The sequence below is a fragment of the Miniopterus natalensis genome, chromosome 2 (genome assembly GCF_054644295.1).
Source record: "Miniopterus natalensis isolate mMinNat1 chromosome 2, mMinNat1.hap1, whole genome shotgun sequence".
NCBI classification, from domain to species: Eukaryota; Metazoa; Chordata; class Mammalia; order Chiroptera; family Miniopteridae; genus Miniopterus; species Miniopterus natalensis.
Genome location: NC_142082.1, coordinates 126,459,503 through 126,481,445, shown reverse-complemented (window position 1 = coordinate 126,481,445; position 21,943 = coordinate 126,459,503). Strand labels below are relative to the sequence as shown.

General features: G+C 39.7%; 1 protein-coding gene across 2 annotated transcripts in view; it reads left to right on the top strand.

The window, feature by feature from the left end:
* The window catches only part of LGR5 (leucine rich repeat containing G protein-coupled receptor 5), a 135,378-nt gene that overhangs the window by 46,774 nt on the left and 66,661 nt on the right, over positions 1-21,943 (top strand). For both annotated transcript variants that reach the window (XM_087814536.1, XM_087814537.1), the window contains exon 2: positions 9,228-9,299. In XM_087814536.1, the coding sequence (XP_087670662.1) occupies positions 9,228-9,299 (72 nt within the window). The remainder of the gene's footprint in view (positions 1-9,227; positions 9,300-21,943) is intronic.

Genomic DNA, 21,943 nt, shown 5'->3' with positions numbered 1-21,943 from the left:
CCAGGTTGTGGGCTTGATCCCCTGTAGGAGGCAGGCAGGAGGCAGCCTATGTTTTGCTCGCACATCAATATTTCTCTCTCTCCCTCTCTCTTCTTCTCTCTCTAAAAATCAATAAAAATGTTTTTTAAAACAATAAAAATACTCTATGTAGTACTATAATAGTGCATACATGTCATTATACATTTACCCAAATCCATAGAATGTTCAACACCAAAAGTAAACGCTAATGTAGGCTACAGACTTTGGGCGATTATAATGTGTCAGCAGGTTCATCAGCTGTAACAAACATACCATTCTGATGAGCCATGCTGATAACGGGGAGGCTATGCACATGCAGGGAAGGGAGTGTATGGAAATCTCTGTAGCTTCCTCTCAGTTTTCCTGTGAACCTAAAACTGCTCTAAAAATAAAATCTTTAAAAAACAACCATGCACTGTGTGATTCCATTTATAGAAAGGGCAAAACCAAGCAAAACCTAATATAAAGTACTAGAAGTGGACAGACTAGTTCCTTTTGAGGGGGAGTAGTGAGTGGAAGGGAACAGGAGGGAGCTTCTGAGGCGACGGCACTGTTCTGTGTCTTGAATACCAGGGTTTGTTCACACTGAAAATTCATTAGGCTGGACAGTTAAGATTTATTCATTTTCCCATATATGTTTATACTTCAGTAAAAACTAATTTTCAAAGGTACATTGTTTTGGAGTTAAAAACAATAACATGAGAAAAGTACCTGGAAGTAACATTATTCATATTATCATAAAATGCTTCTCAAGCCTGCACCTTTCCTTTTGAAGGCTTATCTTCAGAAGCATATTTGAAAAGTGATCAATTAAAAAGTGCTGGAAGGGCTCCAGCCTGGATCCATTGTTAACAAGGGTGTCTGGCAGAAAGCTAAATGCTGCTGGATCTCCCAAGACAAGTGTTAAATGGTTGTACTTAGAAGAAATAGGAATTGCACTGTGCTGCTAAAGAAGAAAATATTTGTCTTCAGCTGTGGCAGAGATTAAAGGACCATTTTTTTGTTGTTTTCACCATTTGTTTAATAGTCATACTGTAAGAAACAGCCTCTTTGTTCATTGATTCCTGTACTGAGTCTCAAACATCGACAGTGTGGCTGGATTTGAAGATGGGGGGCTCAGTACCTACTGCAGTCATCCCTCCCACAACGAACCTTTGAAACGATAGAAAGACATTTCAGCAGGAAAAGAAGGAAAAAAGAGGAAAGAGGAGGGAGAGGAGAGGAGGAGGAGGGGTGAGAAGCAGTCCCAGCGGGGTATCTGGTGAGTGAGCCTGGGGGTAGGAGGGGAGCTTTTTTTAAAAAAAAATACCTTTATTGATTTCAGAGAGAGGAAGGGAGAGGGGGAGAGAGAGAGAGAGACATCAATGATGAGAGAGTCATTGATCGGCTGCCTCCTGCACACCCCCTACTGGGGATCGAGCCCGAAACCCGGGCATGTGCCCTGACTGGGAATCGAACCCCAATTGCCTGGATCCTAGGGTGATGCTCAACCCCTGAGCCACCCCCGGTCGGGCAGGAGGGGAGCTTTTAAGGAATGAGAATCTTCGAGGAAGCCCTAGGACAGAAAACCGATACTGAAAAGAGAAACCACAACTCTAATTGTGAGCAAAAATCATTGTGGAAGGTGGGCACAACACAAAGTGGGTTTTCTTTCCAAAACTTTTTATATGAGAAGGCTTATATACCTCACACTTAGGAGCAGTGTAGCCATATGCTAAGAAACAGGATCTTTTTTTAAAAAATGGGTAAGATCATTTGCTCACTCACAGAAAAGAAGCAGTAGAAGAGAGTTTGGTTCAACATTCACCGAATATCTTCTACATGGCCAGGCATGGCTAGACACTAGAAGGACTGCGGTTAAAAAAAAAAAAGGCCATCGATCATGAGCACAGCCTACTGTGGGAGATAGACACATAAACATATCATTTCAATATGATGCTGTTAAATGTGTGCAGTGATGCAGGAGAACAGAGAGCAAATCACTTACACTAAGCTTAAAGGTAAGAGAAGGTTTCCTGGAGGAGATGACACCTTACCTCATATCTTGAAGGATGAATTAGAGTCAATATGCCTGGGTGATGAAGGGTTGGTGTGCTGCACAATGGAGCTTATAGGCAATACTAACAAATCTGTATTTCACTTGGAAAGGTTTTTAGTTGGGTAGTAATTGGTTAATTCTGAACTTTTTTATATATATAGTTCTCATTGCCATTTGGAAGGTGAGACTAAAAGCGTAAGACTGGTAGCAGCCAGCCACAGAATTGGGAGGCAATTTCCAGTGACTGGGTCAGAGGTGGTGAGGGCCTGCAGCAGGGCAGAGTAAGGAGAGAAAAAACGGGATAGGAAAAGATGGTGAAAAAGGGGGAAAAGGCTTGGATAGTATCCAAGATTTTGTCTTTTTTTATTGGAAACAGTTGTGACATTAACTAGAAACTACCTCTAAGAAAACAAGTTTGGAATAGAAAATAATTTTTCCCATTTTGGACATGGTGCATTCCTGTAAGATTGCTAAGTGAACACACCCAGAAGGTTAGTGATACGATTCTGAAACTTAGGAGAGAGATTAAGACTAGGAATATGGATTTAGAAGGTTTTGGGCCTCTAAGTGATACTTAAACCCATGAGAGTAACTAATAACCTCAAAGAAGAAAAGGTAGAGATTGAAGAACACTAGGCCAAGGGCACAACTTCAAAGACGCTGACATTTAAGGAATAGATACAAGAAACTTCCACAAAGGAGTCTATAAAGTAGAAAGGTTGGGAAAATATGAAAAGAATCCTGAGAGAATGATGACTTGGAAACAATAGAGTACAGAGTTTCCAGAAAGAACGCATCTAATGAGGAGTGAGGCCCAGTAAGTCATGTGTTCATTAGATTTGATAGTATGGAGGCCGCTGTTTCTTTGGCAAGAGCAGTGTTATTGGCGTGTAGAGATGGAAGCTTATGCGTTATGGTCGGAAAGGAAATGGGAAGTGGAGACTACAGCTATAGACCAGAAACAACCCCAAAGGGAATGAGAAAGATTGGGTAACAAGTAAAGGAAGACAAGGAATTGAAAGATCCTGCTTTCCTTTAGTTTTAGTCGTGGAAAAGACTTAACTATGTTTATACATTGAAAGGGAAGAAGAAGAGATTTTAAAAATACAGGAAATCAAAGGAATTACTCATGGAGCAATGTGCTGTAGCATCCTAGAGGGGACAAGATCCAGGAGCTGGACTGAGCGAGGAAAAAAGTATGGGTACAGTAAGTAAACTATAAAAGAGAACAGGAATTTGGCCTATAACATGTTTGGTGGTCTGAAGAATTCCATTTATTTCCATGAAGTAGAGGGAAGGTGACCCATAATGGGGGTGGTTGTCGATTAAGAGGTTTGAGGCAAGTGGTAAAGGTTGGCAACGGTCCCTGTGGGAGTAAATTGAGCAATAACAAATAACAGGATTGTGCGGCAGTGTTGAGAACCCACAAAGACCATGAATTTATAGTCACTAATCTGCACATTTGTGAGTTTTTATTTTCTAGTATCACTCAGTTCCCTGGAATAGTAACAGAGAAAAAGAATGATGGTGTTTTTCCAGAGCTGGGGTTTTGCCAGGAGAGTGAAACAGAAGATGGGGCCTAGGGAGTTGAAGGTGTTGGTGAGATAGTGATCCAGGTGATCAATGCATGATCTAAGCTAGGCTCTTAGGCTAAAACAAGCCTTTGATACTGGAAGTATCAAAGGACTAGGGATTGAAATAGAGAACAACTAAGCTAGAAAGATAAGAGGTTGTGTCAGAAACACAAGGGTCTGTTAAGCTAGATCTTCAATGGGAGAGGGAGGCAAGGGAGCACAGGAGTAGTAATTTGGAAATAGAGAGACTAATGTATTCTTGAAAAAGAGAATCACATGTGTAAAGACAGAGAGATGCAAAGAGGAACAGCAAGAATTTCAGTGTAACTGGAGCACATATTGCACAGAGACAAGTGGTATCAAATTAAGGTAGAAACAAATATCAGGCCAGATCATGAAAAGCCTAAGAAGTTTGGGCATTAGTTCCTCTAAGAGGCCTAAAGCCAGCAGAAGCTCTCAGACAGGTGAGTCCTATATGGCTACAGCTGAGCAGCAGCTCCTCCATGGGGCCAGAACTCCGGGCCAAGCTCTGCTTGCCAAGGCATTCACCCCACTCTGGCTACTTCTGTGGAAGAAAGATCTTTTCTAAAATTTACACACACCTCCAGAGGAGGAGCTCTTTTCCAAATCATCCACCTGAGGGCATGTCTTTCCTATTGGCTAACAGTGGGTTTGAGTGGAATGACGAGCTGATGGACTTTTCAGGGCAACCTCTTGGCCATGGTTATAAGATGGCCTAGAATCAAGAGACATGGTAAGCAGTTATCAGTATAACAAGGACCTGACCAAAGGTAGCAGCCAAGAAGAAAGAAGAGAGGCCAGATCCAAAAGCAAGCTCTGTGGTAGAATTAACACTGAGGGTCTTATGGAGGTGGGAATGGGAAAAGTTGTAGATGACTTGGATTCATTCTCCATTGTGTTTTTAGACCTGCACACAATTAATGCTCAATTAATATTAATCAAATGAAGAAAAAATAATGGAGCTGCAAGCAACAAAAACATTTTCAAGAGAGAGCTACTATCTGCTTGGATGGCGCCCTCTAGTCATAGGAAACAGTATCTTCAATCATCTTAAGTCTCCTAAATTTGAAGTGACTTACAGAGCTCAGGGCACTCATCTAGAAACTTACAGTTGCTCCTGTGCAGTGGTTCTCAGCCTTGGCTGAACGTTCAAATTACCTGAGAAGCTTTTGAAAATCCCACGGCCCATAGCCAAACAACAGTATGGTGATTACTAGAAGGAAAGGGGGATGGAGGGGGTAGAAGAGAGTAAAGGGGAAATAAATGGTGATGGAAGAAAACTTGACTTGGGGTAGTAAACACACAATGCAATATACAGATGATGTATTATAGAATTGTACACCTAAAACCTATATAATTTTATTAACCAATGTCACCCCAATAAATTCAATTTAAAAGAAATAAAAATTTTAAAAATAAAAATCCCATGGCCTGTACTGGACAAATTAACTCAGAAACTCTGGGGGGAGGGGTATTAATATATGTATATATTTTAATATATTTTTATTGATTTCAGAGAGAGAAAGGGAGAAGGAGAGAGAGAGATAGAAATATCAATGATGAGAGAGTCGTCATTGATCGGCTGCCTCCTGCAAGCCCCAGACTGGGGATGGAGCCTACAGCCCGGGCATGTGCCCTGACTGGGAATTGAACGGCTATCTCCTGGATCCTAGGTGAATGCTCAGCTGCTGAGCCACTCCTGGACAGGCACCAGGCATTAATATTTTTTAAAGCTCCCTGAGGTGATTTCAATATATAGTCAATATCTCCCATAAAACTTTGCAACCCCTGTTCTAGATTACTAGATGTGGTCATTAATGTATAGACAAGAACAGGGTGAGACAGGGCAGAATAGTTTAACACATTTGACCATCTTGGCACAATGAATCATCCATTTTTTTCTGAGATCTTTTTACCTCATGACCAGTTCTTCAAAATTAATTCCAACATCTTGGCAAAGATGAAAAAATTAAAGAAATCCATTCAGTTGCTTCACTAATTTTAGGAAATTCAATCAAGGGCAAAATATGCTACAAAACAGAGCCATCTTTTAAAATAATAGTCTAAGAAGTGAATAATGCACAGGCTTAGAAATGACTTTAAGACCCCCTCATCTGCTGCTAAGGATATATGTGTTCCAGAAAGACCAAATACTATAGAAAAATGAAAGGCTTAAAAATAATTTAAGAGTCAGAATGAGTATGTTTTTGCACAGAGTAGATAGGTTGTTCTCATTCTATCATTTTTAACTCAAAGTTGAGTTCAATTACTCCAGTAATTTATGTCTCTCCCTTCTTGACATGAAGGCGAGAAAAGCACTGACAACCAAAGAGTTATCTGAGGACCTGTCCTGTCCATGGCTGTTTTTTACTGATTCACAACAGATAAGAATTTGAGAGTAAAAGTTTAGAAACTTTTATAATAACTGAATAATCTCTACTGAATATGTAACAAAATATTGAGGCTTCTATTTTGTGTTTTTACTTCACTTTTTATAAATTTTTATTATATTTTATAACAATATAAGTCCACAGCGAGTTAGAAATTTTTAAAAATTGGTCTTTCATTCACACAGAAGGAAAAAGTGAATGAGAATAAATTTTACCTTACTCATTTTGAATTAATATTTTAAAGGCCTATTGTCATTATTAAAAGTTGCTTTCTGCTATAGGCTTATGCATTTTGGGAAACTCTTTAAAAGAAACAGCCTGTGTTCGAAAACAGGTGATAAGGTTTTGGTTTAGTGGTACCAGCTCATTTTCTACGAGGAACCACAATATCAAGTAATGTGGAAAAGGTTTTAATTCCTGTTGGGAAAGGGAGGTACTCTCCTTTTTTTTTTTTTTTTTTTTAAATATATTTTTATTGATTTCAGAGAGAGGAAGGGAGAGGGAGAGAGAGAGAGAGAAACATCAATGATGAGACAAAGTCACCGATTGGCTGCCCCCTGCACGCCCCCTACAGGGGATCGGAGCCCACAACCCAGGCATGTGCCCTGATTGGGAATCATACCGAGATCTCCTGGATCCTAAGTCATTGCTCAACTGCTGAGCCACACCAGCCGGGCAGTAGTCTTCTTTTTAAGCAGAAAATTAAGTCACTCTCTTCTGATTGGAAACAGCTAATCATAGGGTTTCAGACGATTAATGTAGAGACACCTTTGTTTAAATATGAGGAGGCCTGCACAGGGAGGTTCATTTTCCCAAGATGGTGCAGCTAGTGAATGGAGAGGCCTGAATTCAAACCCAAGACACTCTACCTGACAGCACCTGCACCCTTTCTGCTGCTCTCCCATCAGAGGTGCTCCGGTGGGAACCCTGAGAGTGAATGCTTACATAAGCTTCACTTCCAGGTAACTGAAATCGGGAATAAATACTGCGGAGTGCTTAAGGATCTCCTTAATGTGTAAATTTCCTTGTTCTGTTTCGAGCTTTCTGCACATAGACAAGATTAATGGTTGTCCCGGACTTATTTGCACATCGCACAGTATTTCAGAGGAGAGGAGGGTCCGTGCTCTCCGCGCCAGCTGTCCTGATGTTGAGGCTGGTTCCATCTAGGTTACCAATAAACACGCTCCAAAAGCAAACCACCTTGATCCTTTTTAGGAAGTAAGTGGGATATCGATTAAAAAGTAAATTAATATCCCTGAGAAATATCACGTCTTTGCAGAGATTACATAGTCACTGTGAGGAATCCAGAAACCGCATTGATTAGTTTAACCCATGTCTGTTCAGGGAACTAAACAACTTTACTACTTCAGAGAAATATCTGCACACAAAAAATTGAAAATGCTAATCAGTTATTTGGCTCTTTTATCTAGACAATGATGGAAAAATCCTGATTTTTTTTAATGTGGACAATAGAAATTTCTTAGTCTGTATTTTTGGCATTGTTTAGTTTTAGCTTGAGAATATAGCATTTAACTCCGCTGTATTATTGCTCACCAACATTAAAATTCATAATTCTGCTTTTTTACCACACTCCAAACATTTAGCAAAATATCTTCTCTTTCTTGTCCATACTAGTGACTTTTTTTTTTTTTTATATGAGAGTTTACTCGAGCCATACCTGAGGACAATTGCAGGGAAGCAAGATCTAAAATGCCTCCAGTGGTAACTTTTTAAAGACAGAAATTCCTCAATTTTTAGCCTCACTGATTAAAAGTTAATATTTGATAAAGGAATCAAGCTATCAATACTGAAATCAGCCGGTTAGGTGCAATGGATGTGGCCACTTCAATATGAGGAAAAATCCAGATTTTTTTTAAAAGCTCATGGATAAAATGGGTGAAGGTGGTCAAAAGATATAAACTTCCAGTCATAAGATAAATAAGTCCTGCGAATGTAATGTACAGCATGGTGACTATAGTTAACAATACTGTGTTGTGTCTTTGAAAGTTGCTATGAGAGTAAATCTTACAAGTTCTCGTCACAAGAAAAGAAAGCTTTGTAACTATGTGTGGTGATGATGCTAACTAAACTTATTGTGGTAATTATTTCACAATATGTACCTATATCAAATATTGTTGTACACCTAATACAATGTTATATGCCAATTAAATCAATATAAAAAGAATAAATATGAAGCTCATTGTGTTATTGCAAGATAAATTTTAAGTATGTAGACCTGGTCTGAGATTATAATGGTGTCACTTCTGAATCTTTGGGTTTGAGCAACAAGTCTTTTTTAAAGTCAACCTTCAGCTGACTGTTATATACGGTCTTAGCTGGTCTTGATTAGAATCTGTACAGCAGTCAGACATTGGGGAGCTGAGATATGGATGGCATATACCAGTGATGCTGGGGGATTATGTGGGACACAGTAAAACACACACATCCACATCCACACACACACACAGAAAAGTAAAAGCAGAATAAAATCTAATTACATGGAGTTTTGCTTAAAACAAAAATTGATTGAGTTCTGCCCAGAGTGGCTTGTTGTTTCCTGTGCCAGGAACTACTGTGCAGGCCCAGCAGGAAGTGTGCTACAGAACAGGATCACATTACACCCTTGTTTTATGGTTCATTTCACTTATTTAATGCAATCTGAGAACCTGTAAAAGGAACATGTTAGAAGGAGGGAATAGGCTTTTTGTCTTGTTTGGTTTTGTTTTGTTTTTTTAAGTTTCTTTGAATCAAAACATTTGTTTTTACAAGGTGCTTATAGTCCCAGAGAAACCGGACTTCCAGGGTTGCACGGTGAAGACATTTCTCTTTGTCACAAAATGCAAAGCAAGACACGAAGTTGAGTTATGTCTAGCACTGAGTTATGTCTTTACTTGCTGTCCTAGTCACGTAGTTTTAAACATGAAGAATTGCAACCATGCCCGCGGATGGCCTAAATCGGTTCGAATCCATATAAGCTCCTCCTAGGGTCTCTAACTTGATAGTCCATGGCGGTGGGGGTGGGGTGGGAGAATAGGAATATGTTTAAGATGCAGAATAGCCATTCATCTGTCAAGCGAAAGAATGAGTTCGTTGGGCTCTGCGGCTCGAAGATGTGTGAATCGAACAGCTGGATTTGCTTGCGGTGGCATCCGCTGCTCCTCACACGCTGTCTGTTTTCCTCTCCAGGGACCTCAGTATGAACAACATCAGTCAGCTGCCCCCGAGCCCCCTGCACGGCCTCCGCTTCCTAGAGGAGCTGTAAGTACCGCGGCCGGACCGATGCGCCCAGGCCGCGCTGGACGCATTCTTGTGTTTGTCTCTCATGCTTGCTGTGGGAACCAGATAAAACACGGCAGAAAGGCTGTCAGCACCAACAGTTCTGGCACATGAGGAAGCACTTAGCTGGGGGGAGGAAATAAAAGAATTGCTTGGGATTCTGGAAATCAACTTATAAAAGAGTTTACCATGAGGCTACGGCATTCTAAGGTGAGACCGGGCCAAACAAATTAAAATTTTAAAACAAAGGCTGTTTAAAGGAGCTGGATGGCTCTTTGGAAATAGTTAAGCAGCAGGATATTAAAAGCTTGAATACTGGTTCATGTTTATTAAAATAGTAAGTAAAGCTATAATCAAAACCAAAAACTGCTGCTTGGTTCGGCTTGGGCCAGGGAGTCCACAAGTCATAGCACCAAAGCTTTTTGTCCTGATCACTTTTAATTACTGTTTTCCTACTTTTAAATTTAGCTTCCCTCAAGGCTTGAGCAGAAAAATATGAAATCCACAGCAGACTGAAAACCGGGCTCTCCCAAACTCACTGTGAAAAATAAAATAAAATTAAAAACAAGGAAGCTAAATTGGTTAATGATACACAGAGGAATCTTGATTAAGTCTTGTAATCAATTTCCAGAAGATGAAAAAGAACTGTAGAAACCAAAAAATCTGCATTTAAAAATTCGTTTGATGCTCTTACCCTTTTGAGTGGTGGGGACTAAGGAAGGGAAGTACCATGGTAGTCTTCATGAAGAAAGTTTGGCACCATTCATTGAGTAAATCCTCTAACTTCTGATTAAAGGAATTGTCTAGACAATGACCTCTTTTAAACATACTTTTTAAAAAATAAACCCTAAAGTCAGTGTCCAATATGGGGAGTATTTGAAATTGTTGATGCACCACACGATCTGCTACGGGAGGTGGAAAGAATGTTCCATCACAACCAAATTACACTACATCAATCTTTTTTTTCCCCAAGAGGATAATATTCTCAAATTTCTCCCCTTTAGTTTAGCTATATTTATTTTGAAAGCATTATATTTTTAACAAATGCTATTGTTTTAATACTTAAATAGGCTGAATATGCCCACGTTGTTATGGAAAGGTTTACTGGGGAAGCTTAGATTACTAGACTGTACAGCCAGTTTTAATCATTCAGTGAATGGATTTTCACTCTGGGTTGTCCAGGAGCCTCTTTTTTCTTCTCTTATTTTATCTCTGGCCATTCTCGTGACTAAAATTCAGCCTTCATCAAGGTTGGGATCATGTCTGTCTTTGTCACAGCTGGTATGCAATCAGTAATAAATTTTTGATGAATGAAAGAATGATGAACTAATAAGAAAGCAAAACACGGAAAAGGAGCCTCTTATGCAAGTTAGCTGCCTTAGGAAAAAAGTAACAGATTTAGTTGTCATTAGCCAATATTTTTAAAAATTAATTTGAGTACATTTCAAACATCAGGATTATTTTCTCACTTACACCCTTCTCATCCTGCCACCTCCACCAAAATTAATATACAATACTTAGCCCTCTTTAGCCCCATACTTCTAAGGCATGCATTTCATAACCTTTTCCCTTTAATTTCCTTATAATATGTAATGGCAAAAGGAACGCCTCAACTTTATACCACAAACTGAATCAATAAATAATTCACTTCTCCAAGGACTTTATTTAATGGAACTCCTCCCTCAGTGACCCAACTTACTCAAAATAACTCCTCTTTCTTCAAGAGGTGAATGTTAATTCTGTTCCAAGGCCAGTTTTTCAAAAGGTAATTGAGAAAAATCAGGAAAAAGGAGAGAGAGGGAACTACCATTTGAAAATGCTGTTTTTCTGAATTGTCTTTTTGTATATCTCTGGAAACTCCATCAAGTATCTCGACCATGGAATAATAGAATGTCAGAAGTAGAGGACACCTTTTAAAACGCTGTTCATTCCACTTTCTCATTCTGTTCTTGAATTCCCTCTGCTGAGCTGGCCAACTTGCTGAATTTAAAGACCACTTTCCCATGTATAATTCTGCATTGCATCTAAGTGATGTCCTGAAGACATCATTATTTATTTAGTGGGGAAAGGGGATAGTATTTATAGGACCTGGAAAAATGATCAGTTCTGCTTGGTTTATTCCTTTATTCCCAAGGCTAAGTTTATGGGTTGCCTTTGTTATGTCACTAATTGTTTCTGTTAGACTAGCTATGCTTAAGTCTACGTTCTCTTTTCGAATATAAAATCTTTGAAAGAATATCATTATAATGACAATTGTAGTTTACACTGTGCAAAATATTTTACCCATACTATTCATTGAATCTCTGAACAACCCTGTAAAGTTAGATATTATTATGATTTCCAGTTCATAGATTAAAAACAAAAAACAAAAAACCTGAGATACAGGGAAATGAGGAAATTATCCAAGAAAATGGAGTGGGAACATGTCAGAGCTAAGATTCAAACCCACTTTCAAAGGCAGACTCAGAAGGCAGAAGGAGGGGCAGGAATTGTGTGTGCTTCACCTGTGCTCTGCTTTTCCTCGGCAGTGCTAGCACAGTGCTTTGCACGGAGGAACACTGAAGCGTCGATTAAACTGAGTTTCGTAATGATAGTGTGACACACGAGTCTGTGTGTATGTGGGGAATGAAAAAGAGGGAGCGAGAGAAAAAGTAGCCAGGAACTATCTACCTAGCAGGTAGAGATCGGATATCCAGGTTATTGGCTATGAGAAAAGTGTCATCAAAATTTTCAGGTATAGAATTTTACCAATTCAGCATTGCTCAACAGGTGACAAAACCTTAATTAATGTTGTTACATATACATGCATATAATTAAGCAGCATGTTTCATATAGTATTCTCCCTGAACTAACAAATGACCAACCATACAGCTAGATACAGACATTTAGACGGCTGTCATTTTCTGTGTGTGTGTGAGTATATATCTTTTGTTATCACAATTAAGGCATTGTTCTGAAAGTATTCTTTCATTCAGTTTATTCAGCTCATCTCTATGTTTTATCTCTTTATCTATTAAATAGAAAACTGCTACTAAGACTGTCAATAATACTAATAAAACTCCCACCCCAAAACCCAATTTTTAAAAATCAATGTTAATAAATCCAAGTTACCACTCTTCCTCTTAGTGCTACAGGATGGGGCCAAAGTAAATTTACAGTTGTTCGTATGGAAAATAATACAATAATTAATAAATAATGATACAAGAATAAACTCTGTTTTGCCTACTCACAACTGTAAATCTACTTTTGCGCCACCTTGTATATCATTTCCCTAGTTTAACTTATTTAATTATGTTTTAAACCCTGTCGACAGCCGTGGTTCATTCCTCATTCATCACTGGAGCTTATCAACAGGGCCATATTTTTAAAAACTCATGGACACAGACAACAGTGTGGTGATTGGGGGGGGGAGGGAGGTGGAGGAGGGTATCGGGGGGGTAAATAGTGATGGATGGAGACTTGACCTGGGGTGGTGGACACACAGTACAGTGTACAGGTGACGTGTTGTAGAATTGTGCACCTGAAACCTGTATAGTTTTGTTAACCAGTGTCACCCCAGAAGATTCAATATAAAGGAAAAAATTAAATAAAATTTGTTTTGAGTCTTAAATACATAAATAAATAAATAAAATAAAATCTTCTAAGACTCAATAAAGCTCTAGAGATATTCACTGACTTAATGTGTAAAGAAATGCATTGCAACCCTGAAGAATGTGACTATCTACAGCAAATATTTAAGAAGAAGAAAAACCGTCACAGTTACTTGTCTCTTTCTCCCTCTCCTGACTTTCTGGAACACTTACTACCTGTGCCACATGTCTGGGCACATTCAGGTCTCATTTGTTATTTATTTTGTATAAATCTACAAGGTGACCAGACATGCACAGGCAAAATGTCCTGCTGGTTTGACGTGAGAAGGAGGACTTTTCTCTTGCAGGAAAAAACAATTTTAAAAACCAAGCCCTGTCTGGTCAGAGTGCGGTGAGACTGCGCTGTTGGAGGCAGAGCCCCAGGACGCCTTGCTGTCCTGACTCCGCCACTTACTAGCTAACCATCCACTTGACCTCCCTGGGCTCAGGGGATAAGAGAGCTTCTTGCCTGTGTTTTGAGGTGTTCCTGAGGGTCAAATGAAGTGATGATGACAGAACTTTGGTAAACTAACTTATATATTGAATTGTATTAGTGAAATGAAAATGCTGTCAAGAAGCTTGTAACTTCCTTTTTTCCTGTTTCATGAGCTTTTGCAGTAACCCCAGGTATCCAGGACTTGTGATGGAAAAGCTATTCCTAGCTATGAGTTTTAACAGATATAGACAACCAATGCAGATAGTTCTTTACCAAATTTTAACATCCTGAGCAATAATTGCTTTTCTCTCCAACAGTATCTCCCCCAGTTCTAGTTATTCAATTCTACTAGGGACTTTATGTTAATGTTTTCTATTTGGACACATAAAAGGTCGTGCACTTGGTCCATTAGAGCGTGGTTCAGATGTTAGGAGCTAATTGTCCCTAATGCTGACATCTACCAGTTCCATTAAACTTAGGTTGGTAGTGTGATTAAACCAGATGGAAAATGAGTTGTGCTCTGGCCGGTGCTGCTCAGTGGTTAGAGCCTTGGCCTGTGAACCAAAGGGTCACGGGTTCAATTCCTGGTCAAGGGCATGTACCTGGGTTGCAGGTTTGATCCCTAGCCCCAGTTGGGGGCAATCGAATGATGTGTCTCACATAGATGTTTCCCTCACTGCCTCTCTCCCCCTTTCTCCCTCCCTTCCACTTTCTCTAAAAAAAAAAAAATCAATGGAAAAAATATCCTCAGTGAGGATTAACAAGCAAACAAAAAGAGTCATTACCATTTTAAACAGTCTAAGTTCTTTATTTACAAGTAGTATTTTACAATATTCCCAGATTCTAATGCTATTGGAATCAAGTACTTGATTTAGGAAGGGAACATGAGACGCTCTAGGGAGGTCTGTTTCTAAGTTACTATTGTTCCCTGGCCCTGTTTGCTCATATTATGGTTGGCCTTGAAGAATCTTTATATAAATAGTAGGTATCTATTATTGCAGATGAAATTTGTAATGAGAGATACCACCGAACTTCCTGAAAGCACACTCTACGCTTGTCACTTCTCCTTCCTCATCACATTGCTGAAAATAGTGAGTGAGAGCTGCCCTGCCTGTCTTTTGAGACATTTTTTTCTGAGGATCAAATGAAATGATGAAAGAACTTTGGTGAACTGTAATTTGCGCATTGGATTGTGTTAGTAAGATGAAAACACCTTCATGCCCATGAATAATCTTCCTGCCCCTTGGCTTTGGCGACGCTTAATCTCTTGTCTTCACAAATCTGGCAATTGATTATAAATGCTGCTGCTTCTCTGAAACTCTTTTTTTCTCTAGTGTTATTTTATGGAAGTTATTTTGCTTCGCTTCCAAATGTCTATTCATACAAGCTATAGGCATTTAGATACCTGTGTGTATGTATGTGCATATATATGTGTGTATGACTGTGTACATGAATATGTGTGTGTATGTGTATACATGTGTGCATGTGTATAAATTTTATAACATATAAACATTTTTGTTGCAATAACCAGGGCACTATTCTGTATGTGCCCTACCTCTCTGCCTTGTGTTCTTTTTCCCTTTAGCATCCTTTCTTCTCCACTCCCAACTCCTATAAAATGTAGACATTCCCCCAATTTCTGCACTTAGTTTTATTGTATCTTTTCTCAGTACTTTTCAGTTAATTCATTCAACATGTATTTATTGAGCCCCTGCGAAGATAAGAGTGACTAGGACTTGCCACGGTTCATTCATTCATTCAAGAAATGCCTGCCCTGGGGGAGCTTGCAGCCTAGTGGGGGAGACAGATAATAAACATATGATGTTTGATTGTGATGAGAGTGTGAAGGACACGAACACAGTTAATTACCAAGGGATTACAGGAGGAAAAGTCTCTCTAAGAAGGTGACATCTAAACTGAGATCAGGAGGGATGGGGAAAGGGCGGTGGCCCTAAGAGCTGGGGTGGAGTGGTTCTGGCAGGGGAACAGTGTGAGCAGGGTCCCTGAGATAGGAAAGAATGTGACATGTTTGTGGATCTGAGAGATCAGTGTGGCTGGAGCAGAGTGAGAAGGAGGGGTGGTGACATGGCATGGGGTTGGAGAAGAGGCCCACATCAAGTTGGTCCAATCAGACAACATACAAAATTCAAATAATAGCAATGGGAAGCCACTGGAGAGGGTTGTATGCAGCTTATTGAAAAAATAGGATTTATAATTTTTAAAAATTTCTCTGATTTCTGTAGGCAAAATATATTGGGGAATTATGGAAGCAGAGAGACCCAGTAGGAGGCTGTAGAGCAGTTAGGAGACAATTGCATTTGTCTGAGCAGGAAACCTCAAATCTGAACTATTTCTGCTATGTAGAATACCCCAAAATCAGTATTTGTGGTTCAGATCTCTTTTGTCTTTGACTGCTAGACAGACCAGTGATTCTCAGAAGTATGGTTCCTGGACCAGCAGCCTTGCACCACCTGTGAACTTGTTAGAAATGCAAATTCTGTGTCCCACCCCATCCTAGTGAATCAGAAACTTGGGATTGGGCTCAGGAAACTGCCTTTTTAAAAGATCTCCAGGTGATTTTGATGCATGATAAAGTTTTAGGACCACTACTCGAGGACAGTGGTTCTCAAATTCTTAGTGGTTCTGAGAATTACCTGGAGTGCTCGTTACACCACACGTTGCTGGGCTCCACCAGAGTTTTTTCAGCAGGTTGGGGATGCAAGAGAAGGATGGCAAGAATTGGCATTTAGCCCTGGCCGGTTTGCTCAGTGGTTAGAGCGTCGCCCAGCGGACTGAAGGGTCTCAGGTTGGATTCCAGTCAAGGGCATGTACCTCAGTTGCGGGCTTGCGAGGCCACCAATCAATGTGTCTCTCTCACATCAATGTTTCTCTCTCCCTTCCACTTTCTCTGAAAACCAATGACAGAAGCTTCCTCAAAAGCTTCTTCTGCCTTTCCTGCTTGCCAACAGCATTCTGATTATCCAAGCTCGTGATTACCATGTCTGTCATTCTTTCTCTCCCACCCTCCAAATCAGCCAGTTTCAAAGTCCTAAAGCTTATCATTCTACACGGTCTTTCCATTTGTTTATTTTGTCGCCACCTAGTTCAGATTCTTATTATCTCTTTTGTATAACTGTTAAAATCCATTAACTAATCACCTCTCCTAATTAATGACTAAATCGTTGACTCTGGGGATGGAGACCATGAAGGTCTCTAGGTTAACTTATCAATATTAGACTGTGTGTGAACTGTTTCAGAGTTTCCCACCTTGAATATGCATTAGAATCACCTGAAGCATTTTTAAAACTACTAATTAACTGGGTTTATTCCTAGAGGTTCCGATTACATTTAATGGGTCTCAGTGGGGGCCCAGACATCATTTTTTTTAAGTCTACCTGGGTGGTGGGAATTGAGACCCACTGGGATATATGGAAGCATCACAGCAGAGGAAGACAGTCAGGGACTCATCAGCTGATTGAATGTAGGCGCTGAAAGGGAGCTCTGAAGGTCAGAGATGATCTGAGTAAGGCTTTGAGAGTAGATGCCAGGAGACCGAAGAGGCACAGTCAATAGAAACAGGAAATTCAAAGGGAACAACTAGTATTTTGAAGGCAAGAGGGTGCCTGGTTCTGGATATAACAAGTGTCAGGTGCTAGCAGGACATCCAACTGCAAATGTCAATAACACAGTGAGAATGTGAGTCTGGAGCGTGATGAGCCTGTTCTAGAGATAATGATGGAGAATCTTACGAAGAGGTGATTGTGGAAGGTGCTGGGGCAGATGGGGACCTTGAGAGAGGGTATAGACTCTGTTTCCCAGTGTGCTTCTCTACCCATATTAAAATCGCCCTGGGCTGCTTATTTAAAATGCATATTCCCTAACCTTCCTCCAAGAAGCTGATTCACTAAATCTGGTTTGGGGCCTGGGGCTCTGAATTTTTTATGGATCCTAAGGCATAAAAAAGGTGTGAGGACAGAGACTTAAGGATCATCTGTGTTTGAAGGATGAAAATATAAAGAGAAGCTAGTGCCTCAGCAGCTGAGCATCAAGGCAGGATCCAGGAGGCCTCAGTTCGGTTCCTGGTCAGGGCACACGCCCAGGCTGCAGGCTCGATCCCTAGCAGGGGGCATGCAGGAAGCAGCTGGTTTCTATCTCTCTCTCTCCCTCTCCTTTCCTCTCTCTGAAATCAATAAAAACATATAAAAAATTTTAAAAACTAAATAGAAGCTAGCAAGAAAAAGAAAGTGAGACAACCAGTCAGTGGTGAGAGCAGTAAGGTTGTACGGGACCTGGAAGCCAACGGGAGGAGGACTTTGAATGAAAAGCAGTGAGCCACAGTTTTCTTATGGATAATAAAGGATGCAGCCATTCGTGTCCTTGTGTTATCCCTGTTTTAGACCAGCCTAAGCTCCAGGCCAACCTACTTTTAACCAAAGTTATGTTTAAACACCCAAAATTTAGAACCAAAATGCTATGTTGAACTGAATTCTCTTGTGGAAACTTTTTTATGTAAGCATGAGCAAATAACTTGACCTCTCTTAGGCTCACTTTCCCATCTGTGAAAGGGAAATAGTCATGTCACTTGTTTAAAATGATTATAATAATTAAAGATCACAATGTAGAGAAAGTACTTAACATTGTGCCTAGGACCTATGTATAGTTTAATAAAAGGTAGGTAATATGTATATGTCCAGAAGCACTGTGCGTGGCTTTTGCAAGGGCTCAAAGAAACTGATGAATTTAAATTTCATAAGGAGTGTTCTCCAGCTGTTCCTGGCCTGTTATGTAATATGACCTGGCTGCCAGCTTGGAATAGTTATGCCAGACCTGAAGCAACTGTAGCACTACGGCCAACTGTCTTTGGAAACAAAAGCAAATGATCAATCAATAAATATTGATTCAGCTTCTTACTCTAGGAAGGCAGTAAGATGCTTGACCTTAGGAGGCTATAATCGAATCAGGTAGACAGCATTCAAAAGAGTATAAAATTAACCTTTATAGATAGCATTATATAGAATCTATCCTAAAGGAAAGTTGACTGTGACTGAGGTAATTAAGGAAGACTTCAGAAAGGAGTTGAAAATTGAACTTCATTAGTCTGTGGTTAAAAATACCATAAGGTCATATGCCCACGAAAGGATCCCCCCTGTTGACCTGAAGAGTTCATTTACTTAGTCCAGTGGGCTTAGCCCTTGAATCTTGAAATCTAAATTTTTTTATCCTATTTAATAGTGAAAACAAAATGGATAGGTCATAAATACACTGTTTTTGAAAGTAAGATTTGGGGGCTGAATTTGAACTCTTAAATATGCTTAACTCATTGAGGAGCGGGGGGGGGAGATACCACAGTTTTTGAAAGTTGCAATTTCTTGAGGCATATTAGGAAAGACACTTTTTCTTCAGTGGGAAGAAAAAGAGTTGATGGAATGTCATAATCTTTGTATCCAAGCTGCTAAGTAGGCTTTAGCAAACCTTACAGAGATGAACTCCATAGGATTAAACTTTGAGTATCTGGGCCCTTCTGACTCACATGGGCATCTTATAAAAGAAAACCTACCACAGGTGGGCTTGGTCAGTTACAACAATGATGCATTACTGCCAGCAGACGCAAGATCAGTAGGTTACAGCTGACACTGAGTCCATCCTATTTGTGTCTCACTCTGACGACCCAGACACTTGGCTTCTGTGTGGATAAACCCAAAGCCAAACCTGTAAATGTGATGGTCCCAGAAACAACAAGAGCACTTAATCAATTGAATAGAATCATGAATAGCCTATCCTAATTGACTATTATATTTGGTTTGGTTTTTTAAATTTTATTTTACTGTCTTTTGAATGTCCCTAATTACAATATTATGGTTTTTGCTAACTTTGTTTTAGGAGAATTTTTTTTTCAAATGGGAGTATTTTGACACCAGAAGAGAATAAAAATTTTAAAAAAAACTTCAGAAATTTTATGTTTAAGTGATAGTTTACAATAATTAGGTGAATTATAACACAGAAGAGTGAAAGGAAATTCAGAAAAAGTAACTGAAATTAATATTGGAAAATCACAGAGAAGGAAAATAGTACCAGAAAACTGGAAATAGACAAAGGTCACCCAGATCTTCAGAAGGGGAAAAGAGGGAAAATGACTACCACTAAGCCTGATGTGAACTCTCACTAAATTTCTAGAACAAATTAATTTAGCATATCTAGGATATGTGCCCTCATGTACTTTGTAAAAGTTGGAAAATAAAGCAGTAATTTCTAGGAGCCACCATGAATTTGCTAAGTAATCTGAAATGTCTTCTTTTAAATCATATGCAAGTTCATTCGGCTGATTATTTAAGTAGCACTGTTGTTACATAGCTTCATGCTCCATAAGACAAGACTGTATTACATTTACATGAAATTGGAAAGCAACAATGTTTTTTGTTTTACATAAAACCTTCCTGAGCTTTGGTATCTTTATCTACAAAGTGTGGATAATAATAATCTCTGATCCATCTCCTGATATAAAGTATGACAGTGGTTAGATCGTCGGCCCAGGGACCGAAGGGTCCCGGGTTTGATTCCAACCAAGGTCACATATCTCCGTTGCAGGCTCTGTCCCCAGACCCTGGCTGGGGCCAGTGCAGGAGGCAACCGATCGATGTGTCTCTCTCACATCGATGTTTCTCTCTCTCTCTCTCTCTCTCTCTTCCTTCCACTCTCTCTGAAAAGCAATGGAAGAAATATCCTCAGGTGAGGATAAATAAATAAAGAATAAATAAATGGAAGGAACCGGAGACCACAAGTTGCCCTGCCCACCACGCGCCTCTCCTCCCTTCCTTCCCTGCCACACACAGAAGCAAACGCTGTCACCACAGACACCCACAGAGCACTAGCTGCTCACATCCGCTTCATTACGGTCTTACTAAATACTTTAAAAACAAAATAAAATGTTAGTGGTGTGCAATAAAGAAATCTTACAATAAACAAGAAGAAAAAAGCCAAGTGGAGGGAGGGTGAGAGAGGAAAGAACACGGGTAAGCAGGAAATGCACATGTAACATAAAACAGTTTTAAGGCAGAAAAAAGACCTTAGTGGAAGAAACCTTTTTTTTTTTTTTTTTTAAATAAGTGAAATGAGATGCAGGGAAGTAAAGTGGCTGTGTTAAGTCTCAGCAAATTCATGATGAGAAGAAAGAAAACTAAAAAGGGAAAGAAAAAAACACACACACAAAACAACTAAGAGCTAGAAGTCAAAGGAGTTCCCCCAAGAACTGACTGGGAGGGCTGGTGGGATTGGCCTGGCCCTCTCGCTTGGCTCTGAAAATGCTACTCTGCCTTTGGAACTCGGCCTCGGGGGCCCATGTTGGACCATTGTCCCTTACACAAGGGTACCGATCAGAAAGCATGGACAAGCACTCCCTTCTGCTCTCAGTGCTCACCCCATTTTATCCACACATACTTCTCTCTCTCCAGGCAATGTCCAAAGAGGAGGAATCAGGGCCCACATCTGATTCCTTTGCTCTTGTCCCTCCATTTCACAAATTGAAGCTACAAGATAAATTAAGAAATAAATAAATAAATAAATAAATAACCTTTAGATTACTTTCCTTTAGAGATCCAAATTACCCTAAAGATCCAAAGAAACATAGATTCTCAAAAAAATGTTTTTGTAGGTTGTTACAGCACTAAAGCATCTAATCATTTGAAGAGGAATGTGTCTACTTAATGATTTTTTTCTTTTTAATGGCAGTTAAGTCAGTAAAACTAATAATTGTGACATAATATGGGTCTTATAGATGGAGCAGGTCTTATATATTTTTTTAATATGATATAAAAGCTTTTTCTTAAGTTGTATCTTATTGTAGAAATGAAGACAGTGACAGAGATATCCCGTGAAACAATTTTAGAAACAGAGAGAAAACAACAACTTCTCAGCCAATTTGTATGTAGGTCTCTAGGGTCAGAACATAGTTGCCCAGAGATTTGTTAGTTCAAATTGTCACAGGAAAGATTTGTGTGCATTCTCACTGTTTGTGTATTCATTTGAAAGTGTTTTTTCCTATAGTTTAAAATTACTAAAACCATCCCCCATGACAAAGAAATAAGAGGGGAAGAAGGCAGTGATTTCCTTAAATTGTTTTTGTCAATGAGGTACATCTTCCACCAACCCAGCAAGTAGCCAATAACACATCAATTCCTTTGCTTGAAGACAAACTCCCCTGATAACACAGGTCACTGGTTCCCCAAATTAGTTCTGAACACGGTCTTAGGGCTCTCAAAGTCCTTGCCCAGAAGAGAGAAACAATTCATGGGAAGGGAGTTATGTTTCAGGAAATGTAACAGAAAGTTATTTACCCCAACATTAATTTAAACTAATCAAATAAATAAATAAATTTTACTCTCTCCCTTTTGCTTGCGAAGCCATTGTCCCAGAAGCCATCAAGCTGCTTACGCAGCAGCAGCAGGAAGAGTGACGTCCCCGGCCCAAGGCCACGTCCCGGAACTCAGCAACGTGCCGCTGAAGTCAGGACTGTGAGCAGGGTTGTTAGGAACCTTTTGGCTGCACCTAAACAGCTACTAGCTGGT